At 48.6% G+C, this 23,865-nt stretch overlaps 1 protein-coding gene across 1 annotated transcript; it reads right to left on the reverse strand.

Moving 5' to 3' along the window:
- Nucleotides 1-19,910: 19,910 nt before the first annotated feature.
- Nucleotides 19,911-22,043, reverse strand: LOC120843677. The gene is made up of 2 exons (XM_040215105.3): nt 20,841-22,043; nt 19,911-20,524 (listed from the first exon to the last, which is right to left on the reverse strand). Exons 1-2 carry the CDS (start codon nt 22,041-22,043, stop codon nt 20,492-20,494), a joined length of 1,236 nt encoding a protein of 411 aa, XP_040071039.1. The 3' UTR covers nt 19,911-20,491.
- Between the last annotated feature and the right edge of the window lie 1,822 nt (nt 22,044-23,865).

Genomic DNA, 23,865 nt, shown 5'->3' on the forward strand with positions numbered 1-23,865 from the left:
GTAATTTCGAAGACAAAAATGTAGTGTTAGGTATATTTATAGATTTTACAAAGGCATTCGACTTTATTACCCATGATTTGCTTCTTCAGAAACTTTATATTTACGGTATTAGAGGGCATGCGGCAGTACTTATTAAGTCATACCTAGAAAACAGGCGTCAATATGTGCATATCGGGGGTCACGCCTCTGAATTAAAACCTATAAAATCGGGAGTACCTCAAGGAAGTATACTTGGTCCGCTTCTTTTTAACATATACATAAACGACATCGTTAATATTGCACCACCAGCTAAATTTATCATTTACGCTGATGATACGAGTATTTTTTTATCGTCTCGGAATTGCAGCGATATTGTACTAGTCGCAAACGACATCTTGAGAAGTCTGAAGGCTTGGTCTACATCAAATAATCTAAGAATAAATAAAGAAAAAACTAAAGCTAAGCTTTTTAGTCCCAAAAACAGGAAAATTACCCTTTTGAGCGACATCGTTCTGTACTCGTCCCCCATTGAAATGGTCACCACGTTCAAGACATTGGGCGTGTTGTTTTCAAACAATATGTCTTGGACAGAGCACTTAGATTACGTTATTTCCAAACTTGCTTGTATAATTGGTTTGATACATCGACACCGTATAATTCTTCCATCAAGTGTTAAACTACTTTTGTATAACACACTATTTGTATCTCATTTAAGCTATTGTCATTTGGTATGGGGTACCACTATTAGAACAAACTTACATAGAATATTCATACTGCAAAAGAGAGCGTTAAGACTCTTGTGTGACGTGCCTTATCTTTTTCACACGGACCAAAGTTTTGAAAAACTCGGGGTACTTAAAATACATCAACAATATGAATACAGGCTTATCATGAAGTATAAACAAGAATATTCTGTGATAGATAGCTTCCTGCTAAGCTTGGCATCCCTTAGGAAAAAACAGCTGACACATTCTACTCGCCACTCAGATTTCTGGATGGTTGGTACATCGCGTACAGATTACGGTCTTCAGATGATTAGAAATACACTTCCAACGTTACTAAACGCTTTCCTGAATTCGAATATTGATATATTATCTTCTAGCCCGCGTTAGTTACGTGACTATCTACTTTTTATATAAATATGTTTATCAGTCGTCTAGTCTTCATGCAATTTTTTTTTGTGAAGTTGACGGCCTGTTAGTCATCTTCTTTTTGTTTTACCATAACAGCGTTTTGTGGTTGTTTCTGTTTATTTTGCTGTTGCTTTGTTTCTTGCTTGTATGTAACTTGGCCCCGCTGTGTACCTGTTCAGGGGGCTGGAGACCCGTCAAGCTGCTTTGTCAGCTTTTTTCTCCAGCTCCCACCATATGTGATATGGTGAATAAAGTTGTTATTATTATAATTAAGCTCCAATAATAAACCCTTTTTTTAACAACGTTTGCGTGTTAACTGTGGTGGCCCAAACGGCCGCAACGCCGCACCCTCTGCTTTCGATAATTTCGAATGTGGTTGGAACTTCGAGTCCATTCGGAAATCAGAGCTCGTTTCTCGCGCCGCCTGTCGGCCGTTTCCGGCAGTGGTGGACGCAGAGCGAAGAAGATCTAGCTCGAGATTGGCGGTGAACAGCCCGTGGCCCGAGTCCAACTCGAGCGCCCAACCTCCATGCGCAGTGGCGAGCATGCAACTCGTTTGTTCCGGAAAAATTCTGCGCCGTCTATGGGGAAAAGGGTACACATAAATAGCGGTTGAATCCCCCTTAAAATATCGCATAGTTGTCATCAAGTGCGTTTATTCCTACAGAGGTTTTCTGTTTCCTGTCGTTCTCAGTCACTTGAGTTCCGTATCTGGTATGGGGGACGAAAGAATAATAAAATATTTAAACCTGGAGTATGCGGGAAATTATAGGTGAGGCGAAATAAGAATGTGTGACAATCACGCTTTTTCGTAAACACCTTCCAGCGGCGTGGGGAGATCAAAACGAAGTTTCACCGCACACCAGGATTCTGGCCTCAGCTCTCGAGGAGAGACGCACGTTCCTGAGCTCCCGCTTCGGGCTTAACCATTGCCCCAATCCGAAGGGGTCCCAGCACCCCCTCGTTGCCGCCCTGGACACCGAGGACCGACGCGGAGACCTCACATAACCAACCGACAAGCCAAGGAATCCTTAGACCTCCTCGAAAGGGGATTTTCAAGGGTCCAAAGATGAACAATGGGAGCGGGGTGGCAAAGCCTAACGTCGCTCTCGCGCATGCAGTCCAAATGAACAACGGCAACGCTGTGATACCGCCCGTAGCCCCGGAACGCAGCCTCGTCATTGACTTTGACTACTTCCGGACATGCACCGCCAACAGAAAATGGGTAAGCCCCTGTGGGGCTATGTTCCACGTTTTGGACTCCCAGGAGACTACGGAGAAGGAAGGGACGTAGGTGTGAATGAACGTATCTTAGCAGCACCACGCAACGCGTCATCAGCGACTCCACCAATCAACATCCAAAAAGCGTTCCTTCTCTCTAGTCTCCTAGGAATCTAAAACGAGCAACATAGCCCCCCTGCATGGCGAATCAAGCATTTATTCAGCAATGCATAAACCATTGGGAGAGGCTTCAACCCTTTCTGTTAGGTCTGCAATGCGACGACGGTTCCAGAGAAAACCTCGACGCAAGATCACCACCCTGCAGTCAAGTTTCTACTGTGCAAGAAGACTTTCTCATGCTCGAACGTAGCTCGCCCAGAGATTTGCCGTTGAGAACTTACGAAAAAAAAACTAAACTTGACGAACAACACTACCCTGTCATGATGGACAGTAATGAGGATGGCCGACAGGCGGTACGAGGGAAACGTAAATATGACCTGATTTCAACGCAGCAACGTGAGTCTTCTGATGAAAGGACCCAGAAGCCGCTCACGCAAACGGTTGTTCTCCGACCAGTCTGTGAAATGAACGCCGAGGACTTCTCAACGAAAGAGATTCGCACCGCCATCAAGAAAACCGGCGTAAAGAACATGAGTGAATTCACCGTGCATAGACACGAAAATGCAAATACCATCACCATTACAACCAGGAATAGCTTGCTCGCGGAAAAAGTTCTGCAAATCAGGAAAATTCCTACCGAGCGACAAGGCCCACAAGAAGTGCAGCCCTACAATGCACTAGGCTCCAACGAGGTGAGAGGTGTCATCTACCTTCACTCACCACATGACAAACCTGAAACTCTTGTAAATGAACTCAACTGCAACACGCACAAGATCATCGCGGCCAGAGCCCTGGACATCAAGAAAACGACCATTCTTATTACACTCGAGGGAAGAACCTTGCCCCGGCACGTTCGTTACGTTTTCGAGGTCTACAGGGTTGCAGAATACAGGCCAAGGCCGCTGGTTTGTTTCGGACGTCACCAAATTGGTCACAAGGCCGAGGTGTGCCCCAATAACATCCGGAGGTGCGGATCATGCGGACAAGTGCACGGAGAGGTGGAGGATTGCCAGGCTGCACCAAAGTGCGTCAACTGCAACGAAGCACACGTCGCCACCAGCAACGAGTGCTCTAAAAGGAGAATTCCGCCGAGAAGCGACTCGCACAAGAAGCGACAAAAGAAGCCCGCACCGCGAGTTAACGAAGACCTTCAAGATAATAAGCTCGTTTTGACGCCGTCACCTTCCCTGCCGCTGTGGGCTCAGTCGGACGTTTCATGGGCAGATAGAGTAACAATGAATCAAGGAGAATTCAACCCCGAACGCCCACGCCGCCCAATGGCCTCAAGGGCAGCCGCTGACAAGCAACAATTGCGAGTTTGGCAACAGATTCTTACAGAACAACCTGCAAATATCCCACGGAGAGACCTCTGCGCTTGAGAAGCAAGGCTTTCTGCAATGTGCCAAAAGGTTGAGGAAGATCTGGCCTCTATCCAATCAAGCACTAGGAGAATCGAAAGATTCGAGTATCTTAGCAACTGAGATCCTCACCAGAATGAAATCTATCGGAGAAAAAATAGACAGATACCCGGTACTCACCAATGAACGAGAGCCACAAAGGGAACGTGAGACCGGACGATTCGCAAAGCAAACACACAAGCCCTCGCCCTTGGATTCTTCAATGGAATTGTAGAGGATTCGCAAACAATGAAACGGAGCAGCATCAACTACGACTTAAAAGAATGGGCAAGAAAAGACCGGCGGTCATTCTCCTCCAGGAGACCAACTCCGAAAGTGTTAAGCTTAGTGGCTACAAGACATACACCGCACCATCCATACCAAGAGCGATCCCGCACAAAAAGGGCACGGAGAGAGGAAACAATTATCTTAGGACAGGTGGCCATTTTGGTCGACGAGCACGTTCCGCACGCGCAAAGGGAATCGACACACCTGTGCAACGAAGCGAGAGAGGTAGTCGTAGTACAGATCAAACACAACAAAACGACTCTCACGGTGGCTTCGACTTATATAAGGCTCGCTGTCAAGAGAGCTGACAATATGAGCTGGCTTGCACAAATGAAACCTCGACAAAAAAAAGGAAGCCATAATAATAGGAGGACATTTCAACGCTCCACACGAGGAATGGGGCTACAACCGCTCACACCCTCGAGGCAAGGCGCTGAAGAGCAAGTCAAAAGAGCTAGGTTTCGTCTTAATCAACGAACCCGGCACGCCCACGAGGATCGGACTTCACGCGAAGCAAGCAGATACCACGCCAAACCTCACGTTGGCAACCAAGAATGTTAAGGCGAACTGGAGAACTATGCAAGACGCAATGGGCAGCGATTCCCTGCCAATCAAGATCGAGCTACCGAATAAAGACCGGTACAAACGAGACGCACCCTTCATCAAATGGGATAAGTTTCGCGAAACCATCCAGACGGCCGCTTCCTCACTCCCCCTAGACCAACAAATCCAATTAGCAATTAAAGCGGCGACGAAAACCTACCAAGTTAAAAAGAGGCACCCCTAACCCAGACCTACATTTGCTCAATCTTTGGGCTGCTAGGCTCCAGGCTCAACGGTGATAGAGAAAGGCAAAGCATAATATCATTTCAAGATTAAACTCAACATCGCCACGGCCAAAGACAAATATTACACAAAGAAGCTCAAGCGGCAAATCTGGAGACGGCACTGCAACTCGTTCAACGAAACGACTGGGTTGGGAAGATTGTGGCGGATATACAAGACATGTCTGGCAAGAAACAAAACAAGTGCACTGGTCAAAACCTCGCGATCAGGCTAGGAATCACGGAGGAAGAACTTGCAGCAAGGGCAGGCGAACACTTCTTTCTGCAACCAACACCGCAACAGCTGCAATAACGCTACACAGAATTGATCGCTGAGCTCGACCATCCGTCACCAGCTGACGCGCCATTCAACATGGGGAACTAATGGCGGCTTTGGCTTCGCCAAAAGACACCGCGCCGGGGTCGGACAGATACACAATTACAGCCCTCAAGAATTTACCAGAGGAAAAGAAGACAGAACTACTAAAGTGGTTCAACGAAGTGTGGGAAACGGGACAGCTACCAGAAGCGTGGAAGCTCTCCACCGTAATTCGTATTCCCAAACCAGGCAAGCTCACTGACTCGATTCAGAACCTACGACCCATCTCTCTCACCTCGAATCTATGCAAGACTATAAAGAGAATGGTTCTGGCAAGAATCACGTGGCTCCCCGAAATCAACAGCCAAGTTTATTGCGGCAGACAGACCGGCTTCAGGCCGGGTCTTTCAACACAAGACAGTTTGGCAATGATTCACAAAGGCGTCACCTCAAAACGACCCTGCTACAATTCCCGCCTGATCGTCGCGATCGACATTAAGAAAGCCTTTGATTCCGTACCACATGACGCAGTCTTACGTGGCGCGGTAAACAGAGGGGTCAAGGGGAAAACTTTGAAGTTTATTCGCTCCTTTTTGGATGAAAGGAAATTCGAGACGGCCATTGGACCATCCCGAGGACCGAAGGGGAAGAACAAAATCGGAGTCCCGCAAGGAGCCGTGATCTCGCCGACACTTTTTAATATGGTGATGGCGGATATTGCACTCTCACTCGAGCTAATCCCAGAATTGAGATACATAATTTACGCTGATGACATTACCATCTAGATGAAGAGCGGCAGCGCCTCCAAACAAAGTGTCACGCTGCAAAAAGCACTCGACGCCATACAAGAGTTTTCCGAACGAACGGAGCTTCCAACTCTCACCCGAAAAACGAACTACATCGCCATCTCTGACCGGAGAGGGCGAAAAGAAAATGTGGGAAGTCGAATCAAACTTTTTGTCAACGGCACACAGATCCGTCAACAACCGACCATCAAGATTCTTGGTATCCCGATCGACGAGAGCAGGAAAGCAGGAAGTTGGTATAATCAAATCAGAATCCAATGGAAAGAGGCGCTCAACCTCATCAAACGCACCACCGGCAAAGCTTGGGGAGCCCAAGATCAGATCCTCAAGACCATGATCAAGGCCCTCCTTGTGCCTAAAGGAACTTAACGGGATCAACTACCTTAATCTCACCAAAGCACAGAAGAACTGTCTAGAAGCACTCAACAGGGAAGCCTTAAGAGTTATCACCGGACTTTTCAAGTGTACTAAAATCGATACACTTTACCAAATAGCAGGTCTCAACACCATCTAGGAGACTGGGCAAGAAAAAACAGGCCAAGTGCTTAGGCTCCAGAAAACTAAACCGGGACGGGAGATCCTGAAAGATCTCGGGCACTGTAATGAAAACTACCCGGTGTTTACGGAACCTCCCCCACCCTGGGAAGACGAAATAGTGGTTGACACTAGACCTACTTCACAAAATAAAGGAAAGAATGAAGTGAAGAGAAGAAAGCACGCTGCAATTATACAGCTAGACGAGGTGTTAGTACTTCTCGAAGACGACGAGGACGCTATTATACACACGTACGCAACAAAAGACGAAAGCGGCACAGCCATCGCATACTACTGTGCCAACACCCACAGATGCTTCGCCGCTACTCTATGCAGCTGAAGTTCAAGCTATTAAGGCCATAATAGAATTCAAAGACGTCAAACTAAAACGTAGACTTTATATCTACACAGACTGTAAATATGGAGTGCAAGAATGCAGCAAACCCGACAGTCGCAGCAAGACTGTCAGAACAATCAAGAAGACGGCCAAACAACTTCGAATTGAAGGATATGACATTAAAATTCGATAGATCCCTGGTCACCAAAGTATTCAAGGGAGCGACAAGGCGCATGCAGCCGCACGGGAACAGCTACAGGCATCCCTGACCGGCCGAGGCCACGGTGTAAGATACACTCTTTAGGTGAGGACACGGCGGGGCTGAACGCGCGGCGCGAGGAATTAGATAGTGTTCGTTGGGCGGGCATCCGAAAGGCTGCATTATTCCGCGGCCTACGTGCCCGCGGCTGACAGTGTCGCCGGCGGCCAAACGGCGAAACTGCGTGAGAGCGAAAAAAAATTATCTCGTTGCCATGGCACCCCGGTACACCGTGGTCTTTCAGCACAAGCGATAACCTCGCTGGAGCTCTGCGCGTGTCACCATGAGGCGGCACGAGCCGTCTTTGCCGTGCCCACGGGTCGACGAGTCATCTGCCGGCGCCGCTTAAAACCATAGTGAGAGAGAGAGTGAAAAGCGAACTTTATCAGCACTGCGCGAAAAGCGCGCTGTCCTCACCTGGCCGAGGCTCAACTCGCCCCGTCGACAGAAAGGACGCAATAGAAGAGACCGATCCGGCTGAACTTAAAGCACAAGAACGTGAAAAGAGAGAAAGACGTCTCAACGAAGAACTCCAACAAGACGAACACCCGCTCCCCTCGACGTCGTACAGCCGATGGGAGAGGGTGTGCCTGCGAAGACTCCGCACAGGAACGGCCATGACCCCAGCCAGAATAAACAAGTTTAAAAGGAAAGACGACGAAGAAGACTCACAAGCCGGATTATGCGAAGAATGCCTTGTGCCCGCGGATACACAGCATATATATTCTGGGATTGTCCAAGTAGTGCAGAAGTCGGAAAGAATGCTTTGGAGTCGCTCTCCCAGCCTGTGAGACCAAGCTGCTTGCAAGAATAGATCCTCCCTGTCGGCTGTCCCGAACACCGGAAGGCAATATTAGATTCCCTGATCGATTACGTGAAGTCGGTAGGGCTTGTACATTGTATACAACTCCCTTCACCTTTCTCCCCTTCCTCCTGTCACCAATGTCTAGTTTTAAGGGCGACAGGCATCCCCCACCCTCAGTTCCACAAATAAAACATTCTCTCAACTCAACTCAACCGCATACCAGAAGTGACCGCATTCAAGATGGCTGCGGCCATGTGGGAAAGGTGTATATAGGTGTAGCTTTCGTTTTTTACCTGCGGGGCTTGAGTTGATATCATTAAAGCCCCTTCATGTTTTAAAAGTAGAGCACCATACCGGCGTGCGGTCGTGTATCACTACTGCGTGGCGCACGTTAAAGACCCCAAGCTAGCGGTTGTACTGCACCGGCTAAATTGCTCATCTACAGCGAGTGACTCGTCGGAACTTTGAAATGGTTGACCAACTACACGCTGTATAAATATCCACACAACCCCAATTATTTATTAAAAGTAGCGCAAAATGCGTCGATGCACGAGGCACGCGCAACGTGCAACCCTTGGGAAGATCATGGCGGCACAGCGCAGCACTGAGCTCGATTTCAGACGCCACGTTCTTCGAAGTGGCGCGCGGCACGTGTCTCGAGCATTTCCATAACAATAAATGGCGCAACTTTTCCCAGGATCACGGTGGAAGAAATACATTTAGGTGGTGACTCTGGCCGCTCTTCCCTCGGGGAGCGAGCGTCCAGATCGTGTTCGGAACTAGCCTCGAACGAGGAGTATAGACGCTTTGCAGCAGCTGTGCATGGACGCCGCCATAACTGACCTTCAGTTTTTGTTTCGTCTTATTCCATTTATTTCACTTCATGATTACCATAGCAGGCCAGGTTATTGCCATTTTAAGTGTTACTGTGTCCTTTTCTAAAGAATCGGCCTTTGTAGAGGATCGTCAACTACCGTTTCAGTTGCTCGGCATCTCTGTAAGACAAGAGAAGGTCAGCAATGGCGGCTGTAATTTGGCGCGTGTGTAAAGCGTCTATACTCTGTTTCACCTTATGATGTACCGCAGGAAAGGCTACAAGCGCGAGCTCCTTGCACTGGGGCACATGCCGGCCAATGCCCGCGGCACAAGCTCTCGTGACTTAAGAGCAGCTGCAAACGCTATGAGCTCGCGCTTCTAGCCTTCGCTGCGGTACAACATAGGGTGAAACGAAGTGCAGTTGTTCCGTGCCGCCACAGAGGGCGCTGAGGTGTGAGCACCGTGGGTATGAGGTCTCTCCTCGGCGGCCACGGAGTCGGGGGCGTAGCTTGCTCGCCTTTTTCGCGGTGCGGTGATGGTGTGCGGTCAGTGGCTGGCCTCATGTTTTGCTCTGGTGCTGTGTCAATCACCGGTGCCACCATCGTGCATGAAGATGAGCATTAACCCGAAGAAGAAGTTATGCTACAAGGATGGGAAAGACGTGATTCGTTCCCAATTGCAATTCGGGGTACCGGAACTGCGCAGAGCGAGTGTCCTTGTTTAAACCTCCATCGAATGACGCTCGCCTGGAGCAGTGGCCTCGTGCAATCCCGAGGGCCGATCGCAAGTTACTACCTAGTCTCCTCTTCTCGTTGACCAAGTGAAGACCGAGCATGACAGTCTAATTTCTGTCGAAGACTGGGAATGCGAAGATGTCTGCACAGAAAAGGCTTTTGAAACCAAGGCTGTGGACTGCAAGCTATATTATGTAACTGCGTTTTTGATCGTGAAAATAAAAAAAAAGCTACACACTGTCCTGCATGCGGATCCGCTTTCAGCATCGACAATAACACTTCTACTGAAACAGCACTGACAAACGTGAAGAACACCAGAGGCCTTACACACCCCAACAAGAACCTTTTCCAGCTACTGAAGAAATCGGAACAGTTCGTCGTGGAAAATAAAAGCCACCGGACTGTCTACTGGGACACAATCGACAGTGTTCTTGACACATGCACAATAACGTTTCCATGCGCTGAACACAAAGAAGAAACAATCGCCCAGTTGCTCCGCTACTACTTCAGCATGCGAATGCGACAACACTGCAAACATATTACGATGAGTAGGAACAAACAAGCCCAAGAGATAAAGAAATCAGCAAAGCAGCGTTCGTCTTAGTTTAATGGCATAGGCGAGAAACACAGGATGTAGGAGATGGCGGTCTTTGGATAGTATGCAGTGAATTCAGCTTTTATGTACATATTACAGCAAAAATATTTGTCAGATGTTTTTTTACCTGTAAGACGGTGTGACACCATATTGTGCGAGTATAGATGAAAAGTGATTTATGTCTTATAACCACTACTACTGTTTTACTTTCAGTCACTGTGTCATCATGTCAGTCAGTATGTCATCATCCTGTGTCATCGTTTCAGTCACTATGTCATCATAAATAGTAATTTTTTCTGCTCACAAGGTTTGTATGTTCCACAGTACAAGTTGACATTGTATGTATAAACCACTTGTAATGCTAAAACCATTATGCGCATGTAAAGAATTATTTAGGCCCCACTATGTAACATTATTAGAATTTTTTTTTTCAATAAGGCAGGATCAGGGTGGACAAAATCACCCGACCTCATATAAAGCCACGCAATGTGTGTAAACAATTTATGGAACTGTTACCAAACATGTTGTTTGACAAAACATTCGAGCATGACCCAGGTGTTTACTCTAAATTACTCTAAATTATTGAAGGCCCGGTAGATTATGCCGGGAAGTTTTATATTTGTACGAGTATTTTTGTCACGTTGAGTCGTCATCGAAATGTTCTCGTTTGGAAAACAACAACAAAAAAACAGGAACCGCACGGGGGAAAAGGCAGTCAATGCCAGTGCGCCAACATAAATCCATCATTTCACTTCACAGTACACAGGGACCGAGTAAATAATGCATAATTTCCTTCACAAGCGCTCTATAGGAGGTATTCACTGGACGCCATATCTGAGGGCGATGTTTAGAGCGCATGCTCAGAACGAGCTCACATTTATAGCCTGCTAAGACCGGCAACCTTGATGGTGCTAAATGCACGCTCCAAAAGGACTGCGGAAGCTCGCCGTCAGCACGCGCTCACCAGCAGCGCACACGGATATGGCCGCCAATGAATACTCTCTATACAAGCCTTCACAAGCTCCTCTATGCGTGGGCGCTATCTATCCCCGTGCAAGTGAAGCGCGCTCGGTGCGCCGAACATAATGTGGTCGCCGCGCGAGACAGAGAGTCATCACCGAAATATATTTCTTCCACCGTGCCCAGGATAGAAGGGCTTTAGATATCATCATGGCGCCACCGCACCTCACTGAGCTTTTAGTATTATGCTTATGTGTTCCTCTACCACTGTAAGTCCACAGTGCACACAGATAACATTAGCGATATTTATTGTAGACATAAAATTGGTCTGTGTATCTCTATGCACAGACCGATTTGTGGTGTATACTGTAGGTGAGCAATTTAGCCAGTCCCTGTACCACTGCTAGCCTTTAGGTCCTTAACGTGCACCAGCCGTAGTAATACAGGACCGCACGCCGGTACAATGTTAATCCAGATCGACACGGGAAGGAATGGAGATAGACCTTTCCGGAAAATCCCAAGAGACCTTGCAACGGACGGAATTGAGAGGCTGTTCGGATGTACGCTTGTGCCGGCTCGAACGCTGGTAGCGGCAGGGTTAATTTTTTTTTCTTACCATTATACTTCGTTTCAGCTGAAGTCCGGAAGCAGCCGAGGCTACAAGCGCGAGCTCCGAGCTTTCCGCGTCCTTGCCAAGCACGCGCGACTGTGCAGTGCAAGCACTGCTCAGAACCGCACGCTCGCCCTTGTAGCATCGGCTGCGTCTGGACTAGCTGAAAATAGAGTGCCTTCATACACACGCGCGCTTTTGCTTGAGTGGTGACATCTCAGCCATTTTTCCGTCCAATCGGCTTTTTATGCATTTTGAAGTGCGCTCAATCTGGTGTCACTTTGCTCGAGCGCGTAGCTTTGGCTAATGCATAGACGCCATTTTACCGCCCAAGTCACGCACCGAGTGCGCGAGAGCGTCACGCGCTGGCACATTCAGGGCAACAATGGATGTCTTCACCCTGAGACAGACAGACATGTAGACACCCTAGCTGAAACGAAGTATAGGACCTCTGGGTCGCTAAACTCGTGGAACACACAGATTCTTTGCGTTATGACGTAGCTGGGGCAGTGACCGAAAAAACGTCGCATAGTTTTTTTCCCCACCTCAAACCCACAGATCAGTTAATCTTCGTGACGTTTTTCATCGATTGGGCGAAAAATCTCTACTGCTCCCTAGGCACTGAAAAAGAGCAGCACGAGAGAGCGCGCGGAGACTACCGTGGCTCATACGTGTGATGCCACGACAAAGATTATAAGCTGCGTCCAACAAGTTTGATGGTCCCTAAAAAGCACGGCGGAGGTTTGGGGTAATTCTAATCTTAAATCAACACCGTCGAAGTTGATAGTCGGATACCGTTCTTATTTCCGCCGATAAAGCAGAATTTGCTGAAAAATATAAACGCCGTTCTTTCTTTCTTTCGAAGACGGAGCTAGATCAGAACCAGCCGACTAATACCCTAGTTACACGGGCGCTTTGAACTGTCGTTGAGTTCAATCACAGTTATCGGCCCCAACTGAGATGGTGCTACACGGCTCTCTAGAACCCAGTTGAAGCTAACACGAAACTAGTTATTGTGCCTCGTGATCAGTCAATTGTTAAAGTAATCTACTCGGAGAAACATATTTTATTTACTATAAGTGTATCGTACATTATGTTCAATACCTTGTTGCTTTTTAGCGGCGTTTACATCCGTATACCAAAGCAGATTCAGGATCAAAATTAACTGTTGGGCTAGTTGGCTACACATTGTATAAAAATTCAAAAGCGCAAACACCAAGGAAAAGAAGAGGGGACAGGACAGAGCGCTTACTCCAACTGGAAGTTTAATGCAGTCCCCGAGGAAGACATAAAAGAAGAATTCGGCATGTGAAGGTAAAAAAGAGGAAGAAAAAATTATTGTTATAGATTATAGATGCATTAAAAATTTTTTTAAACTAAATCTTACCCCTTGACACTAGCGAAAAAAGGATGTAATAAAAATTAAGAAATATAAACAAAATCAGCAGGGCAAAGATAAGGTTAGAAAACACTAAAATAACCCGCGTTAAGAAAAAGGTCGAGGTATATCATCTCTTTCTCGGACAGCGCTATTGATGGTGCGCTTATGCAAGCCCCCCGAGAGACAATATGGTTTTCGCTTCATAGAGTTCTCGGGATCTTTTTCTATGGTAATGCTTGAGGATCTTTAGTCTGTTGGAATATGGGCGTGCAGTGGCAGTCGCGGACATGTATGGCGAGATGTCCCGATGGTGATGATTTCAGAGAAAGGTGATGCTCTCGAAGTCTCACGTTCACACAGCGCCCAGATTGTCCGACGTAGACTTTTCCACATGTGAATGGAATTTCGTAGACTACGTTGATGTTGCAGTTGACGTACTTGTGCGTATGCTTGACGGTGCGGTTGTTGTTATTTTCGTTTTACGAATTAATCTTAGGACACAATTGTTTTAGTTTGTTTGGAGCTGAAAGTACCACTGGTACTTCATACTTTGAGCCTATCCGTTTGAAGTTATGTGATATGTTGTGGAAGTAGGGTATCACTGCCGGTCGCGTTTTTCAGATTCAGGGCTAAGTTTCGCATATTTTAGGCTAGGTGGAGCTGGCTAACACCCGCTACGATGGGTGCATCCATTACTATCTGTCCATTCACCCAGCTGGTCCCGCCGCCATCTTCGCTCGTTTGGCGGCTTGCCGGCTAGCCGGGATTGTTTTAGCGGTAGCTCGGACGCCTAAACCTATTCCTTCCCGGATATTTTGCTGCTACGATTCTTTTTAGACGCCTCCCCCTGCATTCCGAAACAGTAAGTGCCTCTGAAACGATGGTCGGCGGCAGCGGTCCCCTCGGACAGGCGCTATTTTAGCTCAGTTGGGGAAGTCCGTCCAGTTGAACTGAGGTAGGGGAGCTCGGTTGAACTCAACTGTCATTAGCGGCTCGATGACGGTTGGCGCCGCCGTGTAACTCCGGCCGATCGCGATTGAGTCAACTGTCGTTGACTCAATGGCAGTTGAAAGCGCCCGTGTAACTAGGGTATAACGCTGTCTGCTTACGGGTGGGTTTTGCCTCCAAGCAGCTGTCCCCTGATCCACGTGATAAATTACCTATCCACACCCCTTTCCCCCCCCCCCCCTTCTCTCTCCGATGTCAGTGGACAATAGACCCTTTTCGAAATTCAGTGCCATCTGGTGGTTTGTAAAGCAGTTTAGGTTTTGTCATATCAATGGTGGAAATGAACTTGTATCGGCACCGTCACTTTCGCAAGTCAATGGCATGCGAGGAATTGTCCAGTGTGAGTCCTTTCTCAATCACTTTCAGTTCGATGGTGACCAGGAACCTGCATTCAGAACAAAGCTCCAACCCACTCAGATGCCGAAAATTCTATACACCAAAGTGCTTTAAAGCCGATTGTGTTCCGCCCACAAATTTGACTGAATCTGAGTTATTAGAAATAAACCCTTACGCAGCTCTTGTGATCCATTCCTACGTCGCGTCGTACTGACCCCCCGATTGTACAGGCCTCGCAAGATCCGCTTAGGAGCATTTTCATCGTCTTCCTTTATCAATCACTAGAAGGCCGCCATTGGTATGGCACAGATGCCGTTCCACAAATGATGACAGTGATCAAAGTGGCCAGACTGAATTTCGGAAAGGGTCTATTGATTAGAGAGAGTCGTACGCGCTTTACTTCTTTTTTATTAATAAAACATGTTCAATCAATCAATTACTTTTTTCTGACTATTGGGGTCCACGAAGGATACCAAAAGCGTCGGTGTGGTCGTCTTTCCAAGATTGGCCAAACTGGAATTAATTTTGCTTTCATCAACGGAAATAAGAGTAATAAAATGTTGTTAATATTGACGGTGATGTTTTATTAACGCGATGACTCCAAGCTTCCCTCGTAAACAATCAAAGTTGTCACCGCCGATTCAAAGACGTACCATAAAAAAATGTCGTTCAAAACTGATAATCCTGACCCTGACGTCAAGGGTAGGAACTATAATAGGATGTCACTGAACGTGCCTAGACACTACGAGCCCTGGCACAAGCCTCTCGCTTGGAAGTCTCTCATGGCCGCTCATGAAATTATGAACGCGACCTGTTTTAATTCCAGAACCTCTAGAACCATTATTTTAAAAAATGCACGCTGTTGTGTTTCTCGTCGTCGCTCAGTTAGAACGCTGTAGTGGTTATAGCTCGTCGCCAAGATGTTGTGGTCGCTTGGGGCCATTACGAATGGGTGGAAAGAGACAGGGAAAGCTAAGATAAAGACAGCGCCCCGAAAGGCCTGTAGAGATGCTGGAAAGGCTTACATTGCCGGCGCGTGGGCAGCGGGGTGCCGAGGTGCGGGGCCCAAGGCGGGAACCCCGACGAAAGGAAGAGACGTCACACCAGCTCGGAGTTTTTGTGAAGACTGTTCTATTTTCAATATGTACACATCAATCCCGAGACAGCGCGCGCCGCTGTCAAGCACGTGCACCATCTCGTAGTAACGACACAAACCATGACTTCTTGCGCCATCTAGCTAGTTGATGGCACACTACATCTTTTCCCCCCTTAGACAAAATGACTGTTGGATAACTTGGTACTAGACCGAAAAGAACAGCTTACTCTTTACGATATGGAAAATCACACGCACACTGAGCCCTACCGACCAATCACTACAAGGAAAATAATTGTGAAGTGGTCGGGGAAAAAAAGGGTAAAGAAATACATTTTCAAAGATACGATCATGAATGCTACATCTCCACTGGAAGTGAAAATGTCACTGGAAACCTTTTGAAACAAAGAACACTCAAGTAATCTCGCTATAAGACGAGTCCTTCGAAACAAGAATAACACCTTCACCTCAGCAAGTGAAATGAATGACTAGTCCTTTAGAAACATGAAAATAACACTCACTTTCACAAGTGAATTCACCTGGACAATTTCTGAAAAATTGAGAAATAACGTCTTTTCTTCCTTGGAAGAATTCAGTGAAGCAAGTCCTGCTAAACACAAGAAGTAAGATGTGCCTTTTACGAGTGCTCTTATGGCAACTCATACATCACACAAAAAAAAGAACTACACTATGATAACTTACTCGATGGTAACTACACAACGTATGAAAAAAATATACATAAGGCAGTTCGTCCAAACTTCCATGTGCATAACATGGAAATTTGACATTTGAAGACATGTGAAAAATGCAAAAATAACGATCTGTTCACATCTATCCCATAAAAATACAGTGCACACTATGAAATTGCAAACCACTATGACTTAAGTCCCAGAGTTTTTAAGGAGCGTCTTTGGAGTACATATCCACTTGAAAGTCACGAAATTTTGCGGGAAGTCGTCTACGCCGCGTGGGGCGTTGTGGTGGAGTGTCCGATGGGGATTGTGGTGGAGTATGATATGTCCTTGGTGGTGTGTCTGCACCACCGTCACCTGATGTAGAAGTCGATTCTTGGGTTGCCTGAGGACTTGATTCCAGGTCTTCTGCTAAACCAGGAGCCACTGAAGGCTCGGAAAGCATGGAGGTCTTTGGCCCAACGGAGTGCAGGGACTCCGCTGAGACCGTTGCGGAGCTAGATGACGGCAGCTCGCTCCAATACCCAAGTCCCAGTTGAGATGAACTTGATGCGGTGCTCAATATCGCACCGCTTGTAGGAACGGAAGGTTCAGGACCCTCTTGGAAAGCGAGCCTGGAGGCCTCTTGGAAGAGTGCAGCCGGGGCAGCCGGCGGGACTGGTGGCTGGCTGCTGGCTTGGACTGGTACAGCAGCGCGGAAGGCCGCTTGGAGACCGGAATCAGGAACGGCACCGGGGACTGCGGTGGCGGGAAGGCCACCGAAAACCACCGCATCTTGCACGGTACAGGGTACCACGGAACTGGTGCCGGGTACACCAGGGACAGGAAGGGCACCGGGTACTACCGGTACATGGGCAGCACCAGGGACCACAGCTACATGGGCTGCAGGAGCCGTATGATGAGGAACGACGCCTGGCACAGCAGGGTCATGGGCAGCGCCAGGGGTCGCTTGACTATAGGCACCAGGCACCACAGCAATATGGCCAGGGCCGGGTGCCGCAGTAGCATGGGCGGCCACAGGGGCCGCAGTGGCTTGGACGACCTCTTGGGCCGTCGGAACAGGACCGGCATCAGGGGCCGCAAAAACAGGACCGGCCGCAGGGGCAGGAACAGCAGCAGGGGCCGCATGGACAGGAACGGCAGCAGGGGCCGCAAAAGCAGGAACGGCAGCAGGGGCCGCAAAAACAGGAACGGCAGCAGGGGCCGCAAAAACAGGAACGGCAACAGGGGCCGCAAAAACAGGAACGGCAACAGGGGCCGCACGGACAGGAGTGACGCTGGGGGCCGCAGCACGCAAAGTTGCAGGTGCCGGACCCTCAGGTGGCACATGGCCCAGGCTTATAGCTGGAGCCGCATTAGTTGAAGTAGGTAATATGTCATCATCCATAAGCCACCACGGCTGACGTTGGGGTGGTTTCAATGATGTATGTGTCATTTTGTCTGCATTCCATATGGTTCCATCATCTAATTTATATGTGGCTGGCCCAACTTGTTCATGTATATGTTGCGGTGGGGCATATTTGTTGCGCATTTTCCCTCTAATGTTAGGTTTGAAAACCTTTACTGCTTGCCCAGGAGCGAAAACAGGGTGCTTGACTGCTCGCCTGGCATCGGAATACTGTTTCATCTTCGTTTGATATGCCTTGACTCTATCAGGAAGCTCTTCCTGTACGACCTGCGGAGGGACGGCGGACTGTGGGGTCCCTCGCCCTTGAAGATGCAGTCGCGTCCGGTGGGTGCGACCGTGTAAAAGAAAAGCTGGCGTTTCTCCAGTCGCGGCATGGCGCGTACTCCTGTATACCCCGAGATATTCTGTAATGGCTTCGGAAAGCGGACGATGTTGGACGAGAGCCAACTGAATAACAGACTTAAGGACTCTATGGAATCTCTCTACCTGTCCATTAGCTTGGGGATGGTAAAGGGATGACTTCACATGTTTGATGCCATGCATCTTCAAGAAATCGCTGAACTCCTTTGAAATAAATTGTGGACCATTGTCTGTCGTGATCTCTTGCGGCAAACCCTCGCGGGCAAAGACAGACTTCAAAAACTTAATGACTGTAGCAGTCGTGACATTGTGGGCTGGTGCCACTTCAGGCCACACTTACTGTGGTAATCTACAAGTGTAATGAAAAACCTCTCTTGAGCTGGGGCTCGTTCAAAGGGACCGACTATATCCATGCCCAGTTTTACCCATGGACGGTTGGGGAATTCAACTGGTTGAAGAGGTGCAGGAGATGCCTTTGCAGGCTTGTCTGTCGACTGACATACCGAACAGTTCTGCACTTTCGTCCTGACATGTTGACTTAAATGCGGCCACCAGTAAAGCTCCTTGATGATACTGGTGGTGCGCGAGATACCTTGATGGGTTTCGTGAGCTACATCAATCACTTGATCGCGGAGAGTGGACGGAACCACTATTTTCTCTCCTTGGAACAACAAGGCATCGATGACTGAGAGCTGGTCTCTTACAACGAAATACGGCTTGAATTCTGGAGGCAACTTTTCCTCTGAGGGCCATGTGTTTGAAAGGTATGTCATAATAACTGGTAATACAGGATCCTTTACAGTTTCTTCCTTGAACTCCTTCTGTGTGAGGCATGCACAGACAATTGAAACAACCTCTTCTTCAAAAGACGTACCTTCTTCGGTATCTGGGACCGGAAGGCGAGACAGAGCGTCGGCAACTACGTTGTCGCTGCCTTTACAATACTTCATTGTGAAATTATAGTTGAAAAGTCTAGCAGTCCAACGACTGATGCGTCGTGGACGAACACCTGTCCCTTGAGTGGACATTAGTGTGACAAGGGCTTGATGATCTGTCTGAATTTCGAAATGTCGACCCCAAAGATAAACGTGCCATCTCTCGCAAGCCCAAAGGATTGCGAGAGCTTCTTTCTCTCCTGCTGAGTACTTCCGCTCTGCTTCAGAGAGAGAGCGGGAAGCGAAAGCAACAGTCTTTAGTTGCTTCCCATGCTGCTGCTGAAGAACAGCACCTAGTCCGTAATTGGACGCGTCTGTGGAGACGACAACTGGAAGATTTGGATTGAACATTGCAAGAATGGGAGCCTGCTGAAGGCAGGACTTGACACTTTGAAAACTGGCCTCTACGTCGGTCGACCAGACAAAAGATGCGCCCTTACGCAGAAGCCTTCGGAGGGGTTCTACCAGAGTAGCACAATGGGGGACAAACTTACTGTAGTATTCTACTAGACCTAGGAAGGCCTTCAACTGCGAAGGTTCCGATGGAACTGGAAAATTTAGGACCGCGTCTATCTTCGACGGAAGGGGTGCTAGACCCTCCGCAGACAGACGATGACCAAGGAATGACAGTTCAGAAACATTGAAAACGGCTTTTCTATTTAATTTCATGCCGGCCTCTCTAATACATTTGAGGACTTGTCTGAGATTATTATCATGTTCCTTCTGGGAGGAGCCATAGACAATGATGTCGTCCAGATAAAACTGGACTCCTGGACAATGTTTTAATATCTTGGACATGACCTGTTGGAAGGCCGCTGGTGCAGACGCCAGCCCGAAACAAACTCGTTTGAAACGAAAAAGCCCTTCATGGGTAATGAATGCTGTTATGTCGTGACTCTTGGGGTCGAGACGGACCTGATGATAAGCAGACGCAAGGTCTAACTTAGAAAAATGGGAAGCTCCACTGAGGGAGTTCAGAAGCTCCTCGATGTGCGGAAGCGGAAAAGAATCAATGACGACTGCCTGATTTGGCGCCCGCAGATCGACACACATACGGATTCCACCGTCTTTCTTCTTAACTACTACAATGGGGGACACCCATTCCGACGCGTTTACGCGCTCGATAACGCCTTGGCGCTCGAGCTTCTGAATTTCCGCACTGACGGCATCACGCAACGTGATGGGTAAGCGGCGAAGTTTAGCCTGTACCGGCGGGACATGGTGCCGGACAGTGATTGTGTGAGTTTGGTTTTTAACTAACCCTAACTCAGGAGAAAAGAGATCCTCAAATTCTTCAAAACCAGAAGGTAACTTAGATGCATCGCTCACCGATGAAGGTTGCAAAGATGGTCCCGACGTCGACGGATCCCTTGAAGGCTGGTCTCCGAAGACGCCTCTACTGGAGTAGTATTCAGACGATGTGGATGGCTGAGTGCCGTGAACAGAGGACAATGATGAAGGGTGCTTGCAGGGAGCACTTGAAGGACGCGGTGGAGGACTGGGCTCCACCGTACATGGGGGCTGCGGGACTCCAGCCGACTTTACATGTCCCGGGATGACCGAGCGAGGATCAGCTGCATTGACATGGAAGCACTTGAGTGGCGCGCCCGATAAAATTAGACGCAGTCCATGCGCGGCATCTGTCCCAAGCAGGGATCGGCCATTGCGAACGATGTAAAAAAGAATGTCGGCGGAGCGTTCTTTGAAGCTGACTTTGGTCTGGAAACATCCCATGACTGGAATCGACCCTCGGAGGTAGTGCACAAGAGTGCGCGGCGGTTTCCTTAGCCGGATTTGCTGCTTGAAGTTGATCTTGTTAAACATGCTCTCGGAAAGTATTGACACTTCGGAGCCAGTATCAATGAGTAAGGGTAATGTAAATCCATTCACCTGAACATCAGCGGTGAAATTCCGTGGGCGACGGTCCGCATGTCCTTCAGGGAGGACCTCCGGGGATCCGACGGTGAAGACGTTGTTTGGATGTGGTTCCCCCTCGTCGTCGTCGGGAAACGTCACGACTCCATGGATCGGCGTCTGGTTACGGCCAGGTCCAAGCCTCTCGTACCGGCGACCGGCGGCGCGGCCTCGTCCCGGCGGAAACGCCAGGCGACGGGGGTCGATGACTTCAGACGACGAAGACGAACTTCGGCAAACATTTGAAAAGTGGCCTATCTTGCCACAAGAAAAACAAGCCATTCCGGACGCTGGACACTCCTCACGCGGATGGGGTCGGCGACCGCAAAAGTGGCACGATTCCGCCCCGCGCTCAAGAGCGCGCGCGCCCGGAGGAGCATCCCGAGGCAATCGGCTTGTAAAAACACGGGTGAGTCCACGCGACTGGTGGCGCGGCGAGAAGGAAACCTTGGAAGGTGAGGAGGAAACGGCAGGAGGCCGCCCTCCATTTTGACGTTGCATGTTCGAATTTGACCTCAACTGGCGGCCATCTTGTCCACGCCGAACGGGAACCCTTTGTACTGCCTCAACGGCCTGTGCCGACTCGGAACGCGGAAGACATGACGAAATTTGGCGGTAACGATCGCAATCTCGAGCAGCCCGTTCGAACTGTTGTGCCAGAAGCACGATACGTTCGAGGCTGGGTAGTCCAGCTTCCGCAGACTCTCGGATTACCCGATCTTGTACCTCCGATGATAATAATCCAGCCAAAAAAACTTCCGCGATGCGGGTTTCAAGAGACTCCCCAAAATCACAAAAAGAGCCGAGGTGCCGTAGGGCACCAAGGTACTCAAGGACACTTTCTCCCTGCGACTGGACGCGGGTGAGGAATAACCTCCGTTCGACAACAACATTCTTTTTGGCAGCGAAATGCTGATCAAGCGCCGTCATAAGAACGTCAAATTCGGAAACGGTCTCGCTATGTGCGAGGGCCGTGGATGGAAACGTTGAAACTATTCTTTGGCCTTCGAGACCAAGCAAGGACCACAACAACGCGCGCTTACGCTTCGGCGAGCTTTCATCAGCCTCTAGGACTACAAGATAATTTAAAAACGACGCTTTCCAATTTAACCAAGGCTGCACAGGGGCACCTGGCGTGGGAAGAAATGGTGGAGGTGTCGGGAAAGAAGCTGTTGCCATTTTTTGGAACTTATGAATGAGTGAAGCCAATGGCTACATACGCATATTTGATGGACAAAATATCTATTATATCTATTCACTTCGCCTTTTAAAGTCACTTGGGATGTACTACATAAACATGAAACATAGCGACGCTATCGTCTACTATGGCTATGGTTGGGAGACAAAAGTTGAAAACGAAGGTGAAAATCCGAAAAAATTCCACCGAAATGGAAACGAGACAGTTTCTCCGAGTCTCGGAAAATTAAGAACGACGCTTCCGTGCGGTGCGCACTACTTACATGAAAGAAAAAGAACCATTCGAACGGCCGCTACGGCGTTCGAAAAAAAGAACAAAGGATGGCGTTACGCCTAACCCTACTGGCGTTCGGAATGGACCATTGCCGCTCGAAACGGAACGTTAAATGTCGCTATGCATCGACAGTATTTTCATGTACTACATATGCAAAAGATGTGGTGGATGGGGATATTCAAAAGGACCTCCTTACATTTCGAAACTTTCCTAACACACAAAAGAAAACTATACGTGCCGGTGCTGCCACCACTCATCTCCGGCACGGAGTCTCACATAAAAAAACTCACGAGGGCGAAAATGGAAAAAATGCAAGAAAATACCTCGTCGCCAAAATGTAGTGGTTATAGCTCGTCGCCAAGATGTTGTGGTCGCTTGGGGCCATTACGAATGGGTGGAAAGAGACAGGGAAAGCTAAGATAAAGACAGCGCCCCGAAAGGCCTGTAGAGATGCTGGAAAGGCTTACATTGCCGGCGCGTGGGCAGCGGGGTGCCGAGGTGCGGGGCCCAAGGCGGGAACCCCGACGAAAGGAAGAGACGTCACACCAGCTCGGAGTTTTTGTGAAGACTGTTCTATTTTCAATATGTACACATCAATCCCGAGACAGCGCGCGCCGCTGTCAAGCACGTGCACCATCTCGTAGTAACGACACAAACCATGACTTCTTGCGCCATCTAGCTAGTTGATGGCACACTACAAACGCCTCCAAGCAGAGGCGTCGAAACAGAAAAATAAAGAAAAGGTGATTCCCCCTCCCTCTCCCCCCCCCCCCCCCAGTGGTGTGAAAAGAGGGGGCAAGGGGCAGATAGGGGTAAGTGGGGAGGCTATCGCCCCAGACGCAAACCATAACGTCCTAAATGGAACCCAGACATTTTAGAAATATATAATAAAACATTCGGGGAGGAAACCTCCCTTCTTCCCTACGATCACCCTTCCCCCCTCTCTCTCTCTCAGACACTCTCGGACATTTCGTACGGCGCTGTCTTACCCATAATTTTATGTGTGTGTTGGTTCGTCGTAGCCCTTTCTATTTCCATTTCCCCGTTTTTTTCTCGCCGTCTCTTGTCGCCCTCTAATCTCTCAAACATTACCTAGGTCACTTCCCACACCACCTCTCAGTGACCCAGGCAGCTATAGATGACTGTGGCGGAAGATGAGCTCTGAAGTCGCGTACTACGCGCACGGCTCCAAAATGTCACAAAGTTCAATCTTCGCCTCGATGCCGAAGCGAATATTTTGGCCTGAAATAACTCCTTCCCGAAGTCACCGATAACTTCCACAAACGACGATTTTGCGACGATAAAGTTAAGAGTAGTAACTACCCGCCTAAGGACATTGGAGACAGCATTGACTCTTACACGGCGTAGGGATGTAAGGACACGCGGGCGCGACGTCGAACATCAGTGCAGCCGTTCAATCGGCTGGTTCCACGGTGTTGCTTGCGTGCGCTCCGATGAAGCTCGCTACGACTTTGTGTTTCGCAATCTCGGTTGAATTTGAGCACCGATGTTTTTGGATGATTGCAATCT

The sequence above is a fragment of the Ixodes scapularis genome, unplaced genomic scaffold (assembly GCF_016920785.2).
Source record: "Ixodes scapularis isolate PalLabHiFi unplaced genomic scaffold, ASM1692078v2 PGA_scaffold3__209_contigs__length_174095766, whole genome shotgun sequence".
Taxonomy (NCBI): domain Eukaryota; kingdom Metazoa; phylum Arthropoda; class Arachnida; order Ixodida; family Ixodidae; genus Ixodes; species Ixodes scapularis.